The sequence below is a fragment of the Euprymna scolopes genome, chromosome 36 (assembly GCF_053919585.1).
Source record: "Euprymna scolopes isolate OS-2025 chromosome 36, ASM5391958v1, whole genome shotgun sequence".
Classification (NCBI taxonomy): domain Eukaryota; kingdom Metazoa; phylum Mollusca; class Cephalopoda; order Sepiida; family Sepiolidae; genus Euprymna; species Euprymna scolopes.
Genome location: NC_136517.1, coordinates 74,740,004 through 74,757,720, shown reverse-complemented (window position 1 = coordinate 74,757,720; position 17,717 = coordinate 74,740,004). Strand labels below are relative to the sequence as shown.

The following is a 17,717-nucleotide window of genomic DNA, read 5'->3' as shown; positions in this document are numbered from 1 at the left end:
ATCATGAAATGTTAGGCTTTGTTTTATGACGCTATTGTTTGCTAAATGGTAGATTAGTCATCAAGAGAGTGTTGTTGTTGTGTGGCCTATGTATGCATTGTAAGAGTTTTTAGAATGGGTTCAGAGACATTCTTTGAAGGGGTAAATAAATTCATGCACTACATTAGTTTGGTTTAGTGTGGTGTTAGTATTGTTTTTAATTATTAGATTAGAAGTTTTAAATTTAGTATATTTTATTATTAGTTTAATCTTTTTGTTCTGGTCAATAGGTCTAAGGTTTGTTATTTTTTCGTCTGTTTTGTAGTTAATGTGTAGTTGGTTTTTATAGTATACTTTGATGGCGTCATTTTTGTTAGGGTCTGTGTTTTTATTATGGATTGAATTGAAATAGTTTTATGTGCTTATCAACGATTTTATTGGGAAAATTATTGTTTATTAGGATTTGTTTTATGTTTGTTAGTTTGTGTATATACACGCAAATATGCATTGTTTTTTATTATAGTGGAATTTTTTGTTTTTGTTTTTGTTTTGCTTATTTGTCAATGCTTTGCTCTTTCCTTTATGTAGGCGAAGCAGGGGATATATTCTTGCTAAAATGAAGATAGCACTTAACGGTTGACTGAAATAAAAATATTTTTAAGTGGAACATACGATTTTCCAGAGAAAAAATTGTTAAAAACTATTTCAGTCAGTTTTAAAATTCACAATTGTAGACAAATAAGGTTGAAATAATCTCAAGTTTTACAGAGCAGGAATACATCAGCACCCAAAATTGATATAAACTTCATTTGAACAAATATGACAAATAAACAAATAAAAATTGAAATTAAAATTTCTAATATGAGAAACGAAAATAAAATAAAAAAAACTGTATGAATTTTATAATTTATAATAATGCATTCCATTTTATGTTAACAGTGATTAATCTGATCTCGATATTTTGCAGAACATGATTGAGTTTGAGTTCATATAAAAAAAACATTATGTGTAGATACAGTAACCCCCGCAGGAAAAAAATGGTCGCTGAGTTTGAGTTTTATATAAAAATTGAAACTGAAAGAAATCCTTGCTCCACAAATAAATTATAAAAATAATTGTTTGTGGGAAAATTTGCTTTGATGAAAACCTATTTTTGAACACTTCCATCTCCAACTATTGATTGACTGCAAATAACAGTTCAATATGCATAGTAAATTACTGATTTCACACCTCCAAGAATTGGCTATTAAACAATACTTGGTATTTTGAAATCGTCAGCCAGTTTCATGACAAGTTCGAATATTGTTATTTCTTAAGTCTGCATGAAATCGTTGTCATAAACATTAATTAACAAGATTTGTTCGACACATTCTAACAACACAACAGCCATTTTCTTTTTAGGCTGCTGAGTGTACTCATTGCCCAAAAATATATAAAATAAATTTCACATCTATTAAAAAATATAAAAACAAATTAAAACACATATTGGAAAACAAGCGCTGATATCAAATGAAATACTTAATAGACATTTTAATTGTGAAAGAACAGAATATAAAAAATAAATTTGCAAAGGATCTTATAATTATTGCTGTCAAGCGAAGGGGGTCATAGCTTCTAAAAATGTCGGCTTGCAAGAGATATTAAGAAAACATTGCTTTCCCTGAATTAAATACAGAAAACTACTGTAATGTTTTAATATTATTTTGACCAAACACACGCTGTTGTTGGGGTTGTCTTATCAGCAATGTTTATCAGAAAACATTCCTTGCCATTTCATCCGCTTAAAGCTTTTTATTTCACTAGTTTGATAAAAGTTAACCAATCTTGGAGCTGCCATACGATTATAATATTTTTTTTTTACACCATGTACAAAAAATAGTAAATAAACTATTTCCAAAAGATTTACCTCTATCCCCATTCCCAGAAAACATTTCAATTATAAAAGTATAAAAAATAGTAAATAAACTATTTTAAAAATAATTTCAAATCCAAATGAAAAACACTCAAATTCTTACAAATAATTGATTTGATTATTTGTACTAAATAAAAAATAAATTTTCAAATTACAAAAATCAATTTGATTTTTTCATTTATTCGTAATTAAAAAGAAAAATTGTGAAAACAAATTATTAATTACTCCCTCCAAAAAAAACATCCAACCTCGCATATAACCAGTAACAGTTTTATGATAAACAATGCTCGTCGATTTCAAAATTCAAATGAAAATCACCATCAAACAGACTATTTCTCTTTTACATAGGAAGCGTATGTGAGCATAATTTTGTGCATTACTTGTGAACATGAATAAATCACGTTTTTTTTTGGGGGGGGGGAGTATCTCTTTTGTTTAAGTTAAAGGACAATTAAGAAAGACATAAAACTTTTTCTTTTTTTTCGTTTTCTTTTCATTGTTTTGAGTGTATTTCAAATTTGTCACTACAAATGCTATGAATATTTGGTCTTTTATGATAATTACCAAGTTGATAAAAGTTTACCCATTTTGGAGTTGCCATACGATTATAATTTTATTTTTGTACACCATGTACATCTTGTTAGCACAATCAAATTGACAAAATTAAAATTTGATTGGCCTCAAAACTACACATGGTGTGAGACCCCTAATAATATTGCTGAAAGAAAAAATAAATTTAAGAAAATTTTTATAGTGAGCACAAGTCGACGACATCACACACAACAGTTATAGATTTTAGAAAAAGCTTTGTAGTGCAATAAAATTCTTTAATATGAATAGCCTTCAATTTCATTTCAGTTGAAAGATAACTCATCTATTTGTATTTGATCGAACAATCCTGTTTGATTGAACTATGCTATTTAAGTAAACTCTCTTATTTGAGTAAACTATCTTATTTGAGTGAACTATCTTATTTGAGTGAACTATCTTATTTGAGTAAACTATCTTATTTGAGTAAACTATCTTATTTGAGTAAACTATCTTATTTGAGTAAACTATCTTATTTGAGTAAACTATCTTATTTGAGTAAACTATCTTATTTGAGTGAAACATCTGAATTTCTATAACTATTAATATGCTATTTGATTGAACTATTCTATTTGATTGAACAATCTTATTTGATTGGAGTCTATTATTCTATTGAACTATGCACAAAAAATGAAACATTTTGTAAATAGGCTTCTGGTTTTGAATCCAGAAATTGACAAGCAATGTTTATCAAAAAACATCCCTTTATCATTTTCATTTGCTTGAAGTTTAGCAGAATTGTTTTTATTTCACTAGTATAATTTCACGAATAAAACATAGAAAATAAACTATTTAAGAAAAAGATTTTCAACCCCTGCAAAAAAAAAAAAAAATTCTACCTTATAGATAACAAAAACACTGCTTGTAAGTTTTTGAATTCAAAACCGGAAACCATTATCAAGTAGTTTGTTTCTCTTTTACATAGGAAGCTGATTTGAACATTGTTATTATTTGGTGTATTACTTGTAAGCATTAATAAATCATCATCATCATCATCATCATCATCATCATCATCATACTATTATTATTATTATTATTATCATTATTATTATTATTTTACTTATCTTTTTTATATGTAAGAACAAATAAAAAAAACAGAATTTTTTTCTCTTCACATAATTTGAAGCTGCCATCTGATTATGATTTTTTTTTTACATTATGTACATCTTATCATAAGAAATTTGATGCAATTACAATTTGATAGACCCAAAAACAGTTACAAGTACTACGAGACCCATAATGATATCATTGAAACAAAAGAATAAATTATATAAAAATGTAACATTTTTGAGACCATTGTTTTCGTTCATAGTGAGCACAAGTCAACCACATCACACATAACAATTATAAATTTTTAGAAAAGCTCTGTAGTGCAATAGCAATGTATAATATGTAGCCTTCAGCTTCATTTAAATTGAAAGTTTTTTCATGTCTTTGTGTGACCTATCGTATTTAATTGAACTATTCTTTTTTATTGAACATTCCTATTTGATTAAACTATCCCATTTTATTAAACTATACAATTTGATTAAACAATCCTATTTGATTGAACTACCCTATTTGATTGAACTATCCTATTTAATTGAACTATCCTATTTGATTGAACTATCCTATTTGATTAAACAATCCTATTTGATTGAACTATCTTATTTAATTGAACAATCCTATTTGATTGAACTATTGTATTTGATTGGACTATTCTATTTGGTTGTAACTATTTAATTGAACTATCCTATTTGACTTAACTACCTTATTTGGTTGAATGTTTTTGATTGAACTATACTATTCGATTAAACTATGCACGAAGACGAAACTAACATTTTATAAATATGCTTAAATGGACAAAAACAAATGATGAGTCAAATCTCAACAGTAAAACCTTCAACTTTTTGCTTTGGACGGTAAGTATAAAAAATCGAATCTATTTTAATAAGGCAAGCAACAATAAAATTTCTGTTTCATTCAAAGACAATAAATGAAAATTGGCCAAACATCTGAGCTAAAATTGTTTAAATTTTGACTAAAACTAACCTGAATAATATGTAAAATTCTCAAATATATTTCCATTTGAATGTTCCATTCTTAACAACATATTTCATTTGAACAACGTTGTATTGAAAGTATATGAAATGATAAAAAAGTAAAAAACAGTCAAAAGTTAAATGATGTCAGCAATATCTGTCTATGAAATGTTTGAATGCAAAATGCGATAAACGCCATTTTCAAAATTGCCAAACTAACACTATGAAAACATTTCAACAAGCAACAAGATCTCAAAATCATGTTTCACATAATGCGATGATATCAACATAATCTTTTCTTTGCTATAAACCAAAAACAAGCATTTAGTCAATGTTTTAAATTGATGTGTTCATCTTTACATTGTTTAATTTTTCAATTTAAACAAATTGGATTTATTGCATTTTGCATTCATATTCTTCCCATATTCGAATTTAATTTAACAAATGTAAAAGATTATTTTCTTTTGCGTAATCTCTGGGAGTTTTGCCACTTTGGTCACTGGCATCGGGATTCGCACCATTATTTAAGAGGTATTTTATAGATTTTTCTCTTTTAGACGCCATTGCCTTTAAAAGAAGAAAGAAAGAAAAAATTAATTGAAGAGACTTTTAATACATTTAAACAATAGGAATTATAAAGAATGTTAATTTTATTTACAGCAGAATGAATAAAAAAAATTTTTTAAGTTTGGTTCTTAGATTAATGCGTACATGAAATATAACACTTTAAAATAAAATAACAGGAAAACACACTCTCTCTCTCTCTCTCTCTCTCTCTCTCTCTCTCTCTCTCTCTCTCTCTCTCTCTCTCTTCCAGTGGCAATACTATTTTCAATGTTTTAAGCCGCCTATGCATATTTCTTGTAGGCAGCCTGTGATTGGTCAATTTGTATGAACCAAGATAATTACTTGGCGCTTTTTTTGTAAATATCCATTTTTTTTCAGTCTACGAAAACCTCTGGCAAGAGAGAGACTCATAAAAGTTGGTCCAAGTTGAATTCCTTATTGCGAATGGAGCCGCAACAATTTCATCATGTTTATATCACCTAAATGTTTGGTGAAAAAGGAATTGAAATCTCTACAGGCAGAGACACTTTTATATTGTGCCGAATATATCCCAATTAGAGGATGGCATCATTTCAACACTTTGCAAACTTTTCTCAATTCAATTGGGGTCCCAAGGGACTCGATTTATGCCTAATTAAAGGCACCAGAACTCTTGCCGAGAACACCATGAATTATCATGGACATTTTCGAAGGAAAACCATGTTACCATTCCAACAAAAGGAGTTAATTACTGGCTCCCAATTGGGAGGCAAAACTGACCCACCGTTTTTACAAGGACTGTACCCGGACCAATAACCTTTCTTTGATGTTAAAATTTGAGTTTAAAGGTATGGTTTTGTAATTGCGGAATTATTTTTTGCCTCAGCCAAGAAGTATTGAGTTTGTGAGATTAATTTCTCTCACACTCTCTCTCTCTCTCTCTCTCTCTCTCTCTCTCTCTCTCTCTCTCTCTCTCTCTCTCTCTTTACTCGTCCTCTCTCTCTCCTTCTCTCTCTCTTTCTCTCCCTACTCGTCCTCTCTCTCTCTCTCTCTTTTTACTCATCCTCTATCTTTCTCTCTTTCTAACCATCCTCTCTCTCTCCTTCTCTCTCTCTTTCTCTCCCTACTCGTCCTCTCTCTCTCTTTATTCATCCTCTATCTTAATCTCTTTCTAACAATCCTCTCTCTCTCCTTCTCTCTCTCTTTCTCTCCCTATTCGTCCTCTCTCTCTCTCTCTCTTTACTCATCCTCTATCTTTCTCTCTTTCTAACCATCCTCTCTCTCTCCTTCTCTCTCTCTTTCTCTCCCTACTCGTCCTCTCTCTCTCTCTCTATATATATATATATATATATATATATTTTTTTTATCACTTCTTTATGAGGACAAATTAATTATGGCTAGCTCAGCACGTTCTGATGAATTGAAGCAAAAAAAAAACTTCAATTCTTCCATAAAATAATTTTGTTTTTAATTTTTACCTTCAAGATTTAAATTGTTTTTTTTTTATTTTAATCTTAAATCTTGGAGATATTTTATTTCATTTCATTTCATTTCATTTTATTTTATTTTATTTCATTTTTTTTTTATTTTATTTTATTTTATTTCATTTTTTTTTTATTGTATTTTATTTTATTTTATTTTATTTCATTTTATTTTATTTTATTTTATTTCATTTTATTTTATTTCATTTTTTTTTATTTTATTTTATTTTATTTTATTTCATTTTTTTTTATTTTATTTTATTTTATTTTATTTTATTTCATTTTATTTCATTTTATTTTATTTTATTTTATTTTATTTCATTTCATTTTTTTTTTATTTCATTTCATTTTATTTTATTTCATTTTATTTTATTTTATTTTATTTTATTTTATTTTATTTCATTTTATTTTATTTTATTTTATTTTATTTCATTTTATTTTATTTTATTTTATTTTATTTTATTTCATTTTTTTTTATTTTATTTTATTTCATTTTATTTTATTTTATTTTATTTTATTTTATTTCATTTCATTTTATTTTTTTTTTATTTTATTTCAGTTCATTTTTTTTTTATTTCATTTCATTTTATTTTATTTTATTTTATTTTATTTCATTTTATTTTATTTCATTTTTTTTTTTTTATTTTATTTCATTTTATTTCATTTCATTTTATTTTATTTTTTTTTTTTTTATTTTATTTTATTTCATTTTATTTCATTTTTTTTATTTTATTTTATTTTATTTTATTTCATTTTTTTTATTTTATTTTATTTTATTTTATTTTATTTCATTTTATTTTATTTCATTTTATTTTATTCTATTTCATTTCATTTTATTTCATTTTTTTTATTTTATTTTATTTTATTTTATTTTATTTCATTTTATTTTATTTCATTTTATTTTATTTCATTTCATTTTATTTCATTTTATTTTATTTCAATCATTGATTTGGTTTGGTTGTTTTGTTTTACAGCATATCCTTTTCACTTATTTCATGCCGAATCCAATCATTTTGGTAAAAAAAAAATTTATACTTCAAGTTCTTTATATCTTCAAAAATTTATTCATAGTGTTTGGTTTGATTGTTTTGTAGCACAAAATTGTTGTTTTTTTTTCTTGGCTTTGCAGAACATGATTGAGTTTTGTAAAGGAAAAAAAAACAATAACATCAATGGTTGATGCAGGAGACCAGTATCTTCAGACATCCTGATCTGGTAGCATCAAATTAATCATTGAATATTTGTTTTATTTTTATTTTAATCACATGAACATTTAAGCTGTTTTTTTTAAACCTTGCAGATACAAATTATTACGTTGTTAAATTTTTTATTGAAATTTTGTTACGGAAATAGCTTTAGACAAGGCATGAAGCCACTTGAAGTAAGAAGCTAAAAAATACTACTTCAAGGTCAAAAACTAGACCATAATAAGTGTTAGATGAATAGATTGTAATACAGAAAACAGCAATTCTTTCCCCTTTACCAGAAACATTGTTTATGGCACATGAGGATTAAGAAGCAAAATAAGGGAGAGTTACGAAGCTATCAAAAATAAACTTAAGATCCACTTTAAACTGACCTAATTTTAATCATTTACTAAACCTTGGGAATTCAGAATTTGTTCCTTCAAAAATGATGATGATAAAAATGAATTTATTTAATTTTGCGGACTGTTATCCTCACCTTCATAGTTGTTGTTGTTTCACCACGTTTCGGCTAACTCATCCTCTGGCCTTCTTCAGGTGATTAACTGTGACGGAATAGGAATGCTAAGTTTTGTAATTGTATCTCCATTAATTTACTTCCTTCCATAGTTGTTGCCTCACCACGTTTTTGGCTAACAATTATGAAGACGAGGATAACAGTTCACAAATAAATAAATAAATACACAAATTACTCATATCAAAGGATTAAAAAAATTTAGATATGATAAAAATGAACTTCTGCACAAATTTAAGTTGCTTTTTGACTTTTTTCTGCAAGAATTTTAGTCGGCATAAAAATAAAAATAACAATTCGACACAAATTTCCCAAATCACAACACTTACCACATGTAAGGCAGTTCGTTTATCGTAATCTCCATAATTGAAATCAGCTCCAGCAATTTTCCATGATCGCAGGGTGTCGACATCATCAAGATTTGCCGCACTGTAATTACAAAAAAGTGTAAATTCAACAAATATTTTCATACACACAATTATTACGCATGCAATATCTCAGGAAACTTGTTGTCAATCGTACAAAATTTTGACCCAATATTTTATAACAAAACCTTAAAAATATGCATCAATTTTAACACTTGAAATAAAAACATTAATTTCTTAGATCTGCAGATTTTACATTTAATTCATCAAAATTTGTTACAATCAGACATAAATAGTATTACACTTCCCAAATCGATATTTCATTCAACCTAGACAGTGAATTGTAGGATTTTCCAATCCATGATATTGACATAACAGAGATGGAATTCCAATCGATTTCATTAATTACATATTATATCCACTCATTACATATATATGAAGTGAAAATATAAGAAAGTTCATCGAAACGTCAATTAATCCATGTAGGGTTTTTTTTTATGTTTATATGTTCACTTGTTTTAATAACATTATGCACAGCAATTACGCACAGCATCCGAAATAAGATATGTATCATCTAAACTGCATTCATTTGTATTTCTACAATTACAAAGTGGTTCTCCATCATCTGATATCCCATCCATTCCTCCTAATTCACTAATTTATTTTGCATTATTTGAATCTGGTACAGTTGAAGCTAAGTTAATAGAATTTGATAATGACAATTCCACTGTGTTTTTGTTGATAATTTTTTTCTATATTACTACCTGAAGGGAAGTTCTTTTCGAGTATATAGTAAAATTCTTTAGGTATGTTGCTTTAAGGCAGATTGAACCATATTGAATTTTTACCCTTGTTTTTTCTTTCCTCCAGAAGGCTAGTGTGGAGTCCTTTTAGTATTTGGGTTGGTTTTATTTGTGTCTGTTGTATTCCTTTATCACGTCTTTCTTTAGGATTACTTATAGCCATGTTTTTGTTTGCGATACTTATTAGATGAATTCAATTGTTTATATGTAAGTATAAGTATCACGTATAACAAACAAAAATTAATGTGTACGTATGCATGCATATGAATGATAAAGCATTCAGTAATTCTAGCGAGATTTCACACTGCCAAAAGATTGCCAAATTGGAGTAATTGTAGTTGCCGTTTTGAATCTTGCCAAAATTCAGCCATACTGAAGAGCAGTTTATACATCCATCGATAATTATTTTATAAATGCTATATATATATATATATATATATATATATATATATATATATATATATATGTGTGTGTGTGTGTGTGTGTGTGTGTGTGTAGATGTTATTTATTTGCGATACTTTTTGAATAAATTCAATTATCTATATGAAAGTGCATTTTTACCTAAATGCGAGTTGAAAATAATTTTTCCTTTTACCAATTTGGCACCCCCAAATGAGGAGCGGCATATATATATTGTTTTCAAAATAAAATTATCCACTGACACGTGTTTTGTTGTCTATGACTCATCAGAGTGGCTGAATCTAGCGAGATTCGAAATTGGGACCCCATGGAAAGAAACCTAAACCTTTACCACTGTCCCATTTTGCGCAACTGCTGGATATCGCGATTTTTTATGTAGATGTTATTTATTTAATTTTGTTTGTGATACTTTTTGAATGAATCCAATTATTTATATGTAAGTATAGGTATCACAAACAAAATTAAATAAATAACATCTACATAAAAAAAAAATCACAATATCCACCAGTCATACGAGATAGGAAAGTGGTTTAGGCTTCTTTCCATGGGGTCCCAATTTCGAATATCACTAGATTCAGCCACACTGAGGAGTAGTATACGACAAAACATGTGTCAGTGGATAATTATATTTTAAAAACAATATATATATGCCGCTCCTTATTTGGAGGTACCAAATTGGTAAAAGGGAAAATCATTCCCAACTCATATTTAGGTAAAAATGCACTTTTGTATAAATAATTGAATTCAGTCAAAAAGTATCACAAACATAAACAAATAATTAACATCTGCATATATATATATATATATATATATATATATATATATATATATATATATAACTACTTCATTTACTCACATAAATTTAATATACGAAAGTATAGATTTATGCGTAAACTTTAAGTATTTACTTCAAAAGTGCTCAATACATAGGTAGAGCTAGTTAGTAATTTATAAAATATATATGGCGATTAAGCTACACTGAATATTCTGCGTTTCATCCCCTATAGGATTCGTCAGGCTTATGCGCGAATTCTGTGGTTGTTTCTTGTTTTTATATATGTTGAGGATTTTTAGTTAGCCAATCAGCTTTCTAGTATCCTCCGCGCCCCTTCCTATCAGCCAATGGGCATGCATTTTATCGAACGAAGGATCTGTTTTAGAACTAGGTTAGTGGTTTAAGGTAGACGTTTTCCTTTTCTTTTTTTTTATATATATAAAAATATACCTATGTGTACACACATACATGCACATATATATACATATATATATATATATATATATATATATATATATATGTGTGTGATCGTTTATGTATATTCATGTTTATTTAATTTATTTATTTGTTTTTTTTCTATTGTTATAGATGGATGTATAAACTGCTCTTCAGTATGGCTGAATTTTGGAAAGATTCAAACCTGCAACTACAATTACTGCAATTTGCCAATCTTTTAGCAGTGTGAAATCTCACTTAGAATTGCTGAATGCTTTCTCATTTATATACATGCATGCGTACACATTAATTTTTGTTTGCTATTGTTTTGGGTAATAGAGACAATTCGAACACGTTCAATTATCTATGGTAACACGTTTTAGTAAAACGCTACGAGGGAGTTACCTCCCTTTAATTCTCTGTCATACCGATATATTTGGAGACGTTATTTGTAAAATAATTATTCACGAACGCATGCTTTGACATCTACAGCTATTCAGCACAACTGAATTTTTGCAAGATGCACTGAAGAATCATAGAATGATTATTATCAAAAAAGAAATTACATATTTAACTACAAGTATGCACATCCAAAGGACGGGTAAAATTATTTCTGCAAACAGAACAGTCTTGCATAACTAATAAGCCCTCCTTTCGGAGATTAAAATCAAGATATTATATTTTTGATCAAAATTAATTACATAATTTTGACTCTGGAAAATGTCTAAAATTTTAGGTTTAAGCTTAAGTGGTTTTAATAAGAAATTCAAATTCAGGAACTTTTGTTTAATTGATGTTTGATGAATATACATTAAATTTAATGCAAATCTGAAATATTTGAATTCTCAAATGGGAGTTGTGCCTAAATTTATACTGTCGGTTGCAAAGTAGTATCTATGAGGTGGGGGAACTAATGCTTGATTGATTAAGGACCCAAAGATTTTGTGAAGAAAAGAAGGAGGCTAATGAGGTGATAATTGAGTGGATCGGTTCTTTCACTAGAATTCTTAAAAACTGATACAACAGAAGCAATTTTCCAGCAGTCAGGGAAGCATGATTTGATAAGGCATTTGTTGAAGAGTTTGGAGAGAACTGGGGAGCCAACCTCAGCAGAGCATTTTTTAAAAGTATAGCAAAGATAAGATCAGGTCCACATGCCTTGAAAGTGTCTTGTTTTTTTCATGACATCATGAACATGAGAAAAAGTGATTTTCAGATCATCGTATGTGACTTCTGTCCACCAAAGAAAATTTGCAAGGAAATGATTTGTTGGATCGAAATTTGAGTTGGAGTCGTACCACTGAGCAAGATGTACCACTTCTTGGTTACTATGCAAACAACCTCATGTTTAAATATTTAAATGTATTTTATATAGAAATCAAGTGTTAGCTGAAGGTGTGTGTGTGGGGGGGGGACTTAATTTCTGAGAACTTTGACTGAAGTAAAATAAAACAAAACAGAGTATTTAATAGTAGAGTATCAAAGTTAGAGATGAGAAAAAGTCTCAAAATTTGTAGGTTAGTTTCATCTAGCCGGGAATTTGCTAGGAGATTATTAAAACAAAGATCTTACCAGCATAATTCTGTTGCTATCCTTACAGTGTTGCGGATGTGAATGGTGGCCCCAGTGCGGATGAGTAACGGAATAACATCAAATTTGTTTCCATAAATTGCATCCATCAGTGGAGTGTTGTTGTTGCTGTCACTCTGATGAACGCTGCCACCTTCATGGAGGATATATTTAACAACAGGTACTAAACCTTCCCGACATGCAACGTGGAGTGGAGTTCGACCATCTTGGTTTGGGGACGATAAGTCACCACCCTGCAATAGACAGTAGTGTGTCAAGTCATGTACTCATATTTTTGTTTTCACAAATTTTTCGAAACTATCGGATGAAATATTTAACGGAAATTGAGCCACATTTTGACGTTGTATAAATAGTGAAAATGAGTGTGAAAAAAAAAAATGTTGAATTAAAAAAAAGTAAAAAAATAATTTGGATTATTTGAATTATTCGGTTAACTGTTCTCATGTTTCAGTCGATGTAACCTCAGATCTTCTCCAAGTACATCTTGTTGAATTCAGGAATCTGTACAGAAATTTGGAGTGAAACCCTTTATTTAATCTACAGGGATAGCTTGCTATTGTTTCATCAGCCATGACTGAGTAAAAGTCATAAGTAATTCATAATTATATTTGTAATATTGCCTACACTAAGGATTGAACCTTCAACTTCCAGAAGAACACAAAAAAAATAATAACTAGCAGGACCTGTGGAAATTCCACAGGGGACTCATTCGTATATATTGATGTTGGCATTCAGCATAAATGGAGATGCTCTGATATTATTGTAGCTCTTTTGTTAAACCTGCAAAAGCATTTATCTAAGCTAGCAGGGATGCCCAGCATAGCCTGGTTGTAAAATACACTTAAATATATTTTCATTCTTGCAGATTGCTCATGACCAGTCCAGTGGTGGCTGTGAGAGAGTTGTACACACAGACACACATGAACGCTACTACTTTTTATATATATATACATATATATATATATATATATATATATATATATATATATATATATATATACTGGCATTTAGATGTTCTGTATATAACAAGATGGCTTTGCAACGTTTATTAAAATGTTAAATAATAACCACTCCATTCATAAGTTTATTGTAAACACAGATTAAAAACTTTCATTAATTTATTCATATGAATAAACATTAACATTTGTTTAATTAGATGTTAACATTTTCATAGATTTTATGCATATTTATGTATCTTTAATAAGACAATATCAAGAAATAAAAAGAAAGAGGAAATTAATTCATCTGAGTGATGGTATATTTGTTGTTTTTTTAATTTGCAATTTTTCATTGAATTTATAAACAATAAAAAAGTATTATTTGGATTCATCAGACTACTGTTCTTATCTTGAGTCTGATTCTTTTTTTTTTTTTTACATGGAGGTCACCACTCATCAAAGCCCGGAAGCCACTCGAGGATAAGGGTTATCACAACGTTTCGGCCGATGTAACCTCCAACCTTCTTCCGAGTTCAACAGAAACATTCCTGAGTTCGACAAGATACACCTGAAGAAGGTCGACGGTTACATCAACCGAACGGTTGTGAAAATCGCACTCAAGATGAGAACAATAATTCTAAAGATTCATTTACTTGGAATTTTTTAAAAAATAGTTACGTAAATAAGCTGTAGAATAAGTGACGATGATCATCCATTCTAACTTTTAAAAACAACTTTCTTATCTTCGTAGAAAAAGAGAAGTGGGTTAGTTGTGAAATGAGTCCATGTCTGTGGACAGAGATGAAAAGTTATGTGGGAAGATAAATGAGTTCATGTACAGTGTATCACAAAAGTGAGGACATCCCTCACATTTCTTCAAATATTTAAGCATATCTTTTCATGGGACAACACTGAAAAAGTGATTTTTTGACACAATGAAAAGTAGTCTGCCTGCAGCATATATAACAAAGTTAATTTTGAGAGGTGTACTCACTTTTGTGCTACACTGTGTTTTGCAGTTATACAAGGTAGAACAATAAAATTGTCAGCCTAGAAAAGATGACATGGTTCAATTTTTGTTCGATGACCATCTTTTTTTGTTGAAGATCAACTACTAGTTGGCCAGTTGTGTACAAATGTGGTGATCCCCTGGTGCAATCAGGTGGGCGCTATTAGACTCTGAATGTAGCAGCAGAACTCGGTGTCAAACCACAAGTCGAAAGAGACCCATGCTTGGCTTCAGGAGTGCTACAACTTTGTACCCTTCTATCACTGGCCCCTCCCCCTCCCCCAATCTGAATCTGCTGGAATACTTTGTTTGGTCATATGTCAAAACTTCACCAATATGACCTCCCATAACACGAAAGCCAACCTATTCACCACCATCCACTATATATTCGCCAAGCTCCCGCTGGTGCTTGTGGAAAAGGCATGCTCCCAGTAACGAACCCATATCGAGACAGTGACTGAGGCTGAAGTTGGCTACATTGACTAGATGTGACCTCTACTACATAATCAAGTTACCTGAATTGATTTTGTCAATAAAAGTTTTAAAATAAAGTTGTAGTGTTTTCTTTAGGGCGACACTTTTATTGTTCCACCCTTTAGTCTGGCGATAACCATGTTGGATTTTTTGTCTCCTCATCAATACAGGGCGAAAGGCCCAGGCTGATCTTGTTGCGCCCCAAGAGAGAAATGAGTTGTCTTTAGCAAGAGCTAGAAATAGAGTTGTTGTCAATATAGTGTGCTGACTAAGAAAGAGCCAGTTGCCGTTCAGATAATCTTTATATAAACTTTGTCATATGCTCAGATCAACAGAGAGATGAACTCTGATTGGGCAAGCCTGAAGAGAAATTGATTGTTAGAATCAATCAACACAAAGTTTACAAACCAAAGGTTTTCAAAATCTCAAACCACAAAATGCCGCTGCTGCTATTACAGAACCATCGAAAATTGTATCTTTGTGCCGTTTGTCTCTACGATATATCAAGTATTTCAAAATGCTATGTTGTATTATTGATTTTAAAATAGGACAATAAAATTACAAATAAATAACGCCAAATATTATTTTTTTATGAACTGTTTAAAAAAAGTTATGAAAATTAGACATTCATATATCTCTTCTAAAGGTCTTTCCTCTGTACTATGTATACAGCATTTCAAAATAATCTGTTGTATTATTAATTTGAACTAGCGGGACCTGTGGAAATTCCACAGCAACATTTTTCATATGTAATATATTGTTGTTGGGCATGCTGTGAGCGTTCTGTTCAGCATGAATGAAGGCACAATCATATTATTCTATTTTTTATTAAAACTGTATCGCCCCCTTATTAAAATAATAACTTTGATATATTTCCTGGGTTGATCATTTCATTACAAACACACTGGTCAGTTAACTCACATTTTATCAATTTTCATAATTATTGAATATGTTACTATGTTTGACAATAATTTTTCATAATCTCACCCCACATTATCGCCCCTCCCTTTACTAAAATATTAAATTTGATATATTGTATTAGCTGATTATTTTATAAAAAAAAAACACAACTATCAATTAACTCACATTTCATCATTTTTAATAATTCTTGGATATGGTACTAATTTTGACAATTTTTCATCATTTAAACTCATCATATCGCACACCTTACTAAAATAACTTTGATATATTGTCTAGGCGGATTATTTCATTACAACTCATATTTCATTTTTCATAATTCTTGGATATGTTATAATTTTGACAATATTTTTTTATAATTTAAACCAACGTTGCGCCCAACCTTACTAAAATAATAACTTTGATACATTTGCTGGGCTGATTATTTCATTACAAACACTAATCAATTAACCTCCATTTCATCATTTTTCATAATTCTTGGGTATGTTACTAATTTTGACAATCATTTTTTATAATGTATACCAACATTATCGCCCCCTCCTAAATAAAATAATAACTTAAAAATATTGTCTGGGCTTATTGTTTTATTACAAACACACTAATGCATGAAATCACATTTAATCATTTTTCATAATTCTTGGATATGTTACTTTCGACAATCCTTTTTCATAATTTTAACCAACATTTTCACCCTTCTCTCTTTACTAAATAATAACTTTGATATATTGTCTAGGCTGATTATTTCCTTACAAACACACCAATCAATTATCTAATATTTCATCATTTTTCGTAATTCTTGGATATGTTAATAATTTCGACAAACCTTTTCCACAATTTAAGCCCTCCTTATCTCCTTCCCCTTTACATATATAATAAATTTTATATATTGTCTAGGCTGATGATTTTATTATACACACACACCAATCAATTAAATCACATTTCGTCATTTTTCGTAATTCTTGAATATGTTACTAATGTCGACAATAATTTTTAATAATTTACACCATACTCGTCGCCCTCTCTTACTAAAAAAATACTTTGATATATTGTCTGGGCTGATTATTTCATAATTTATGTTTTACTGTTTATGTCTCACTTTTATCGACTTTTTCTTTTTTAATAGCATTTTCTTAAAATGAATATTAAAATAATTCCCCAACTTTTTTTTTGTTTTTAGTTTTGTGTGTTGAATTAAACTTTTCTTTTTTTTTTTTCTTTTTTCATTATAATTTTTCATTACAACAATAGTTATCGACCCCGGTTCTTTGCCTGACAAACGACATCTGTCGGCGGTTCTTGAAACTAAATTACACGCATTAGCTCCATGTTACTGACATGCAGAAGTGCCAATGGTGCCATACCTGTTATTGTAAATTAACACTCTTAGCTAATTCCGTAAAATGTGATTCTACTTTTTTAGGCGCATTTGCACCCTCCCCATGTTCAGAATGGCTTCTTAAATAATAACGTTATTACAGCACGAAAAAAACATTAAACTTTAATCTTAGAAATACGATTTCAAATATAGCATGGATAATCAGTGCACTAGCACCCATTTTCTTACTAATAAATGTTTAGTAATTATTTTTCTTTTAATATTCAAATACAGTACAAACGTCGTCATTTAAATATAAAATGCTATTAAAAAAGAAAATAACATTATTTAAACGTAAGTATTACTGCAATATTCAATAAGATATTATTAATAAATGTGTAGTAATGTCTGTTATTTCAATATTCAATA

At 29.1% G+C, this 17,717-nt stretch overlaps 1 protein-coding gene across 1 annotated transcript in view; it reads right to left on the bottom strand.

Moving 5' to 3' along the window:
• Positions 1-4,365: 4,365 nt before the first annotated feature.
• LOC145260607 (L-asparaginase-like) overlaps positions 4,366-17,717 on the bottom strand; it is a 170,751-nt gene continuing 157,399 nt past the window's right edge. The window contains exons 12-14 of the mRNA XM_080118902.1: positions 12,617-12,867; positions 8,576-8,675; positions 4,366-5,067 (exon numbers count right to left, since the gene is read on the bottom strand). Of these exons, the coding sequence (XP_079975028.1) occupies positions 4,933-5,067; positions 8,576-8,675; positions 12,617-12,867 (486 nt within the window). The 3' untranslated portion in view covers positions 4,366-4,932. The remainder of the gene's footprint in view (positions 5,068-8,575; positions 8,676-12,616; positions 12,868-17,717) is intronic.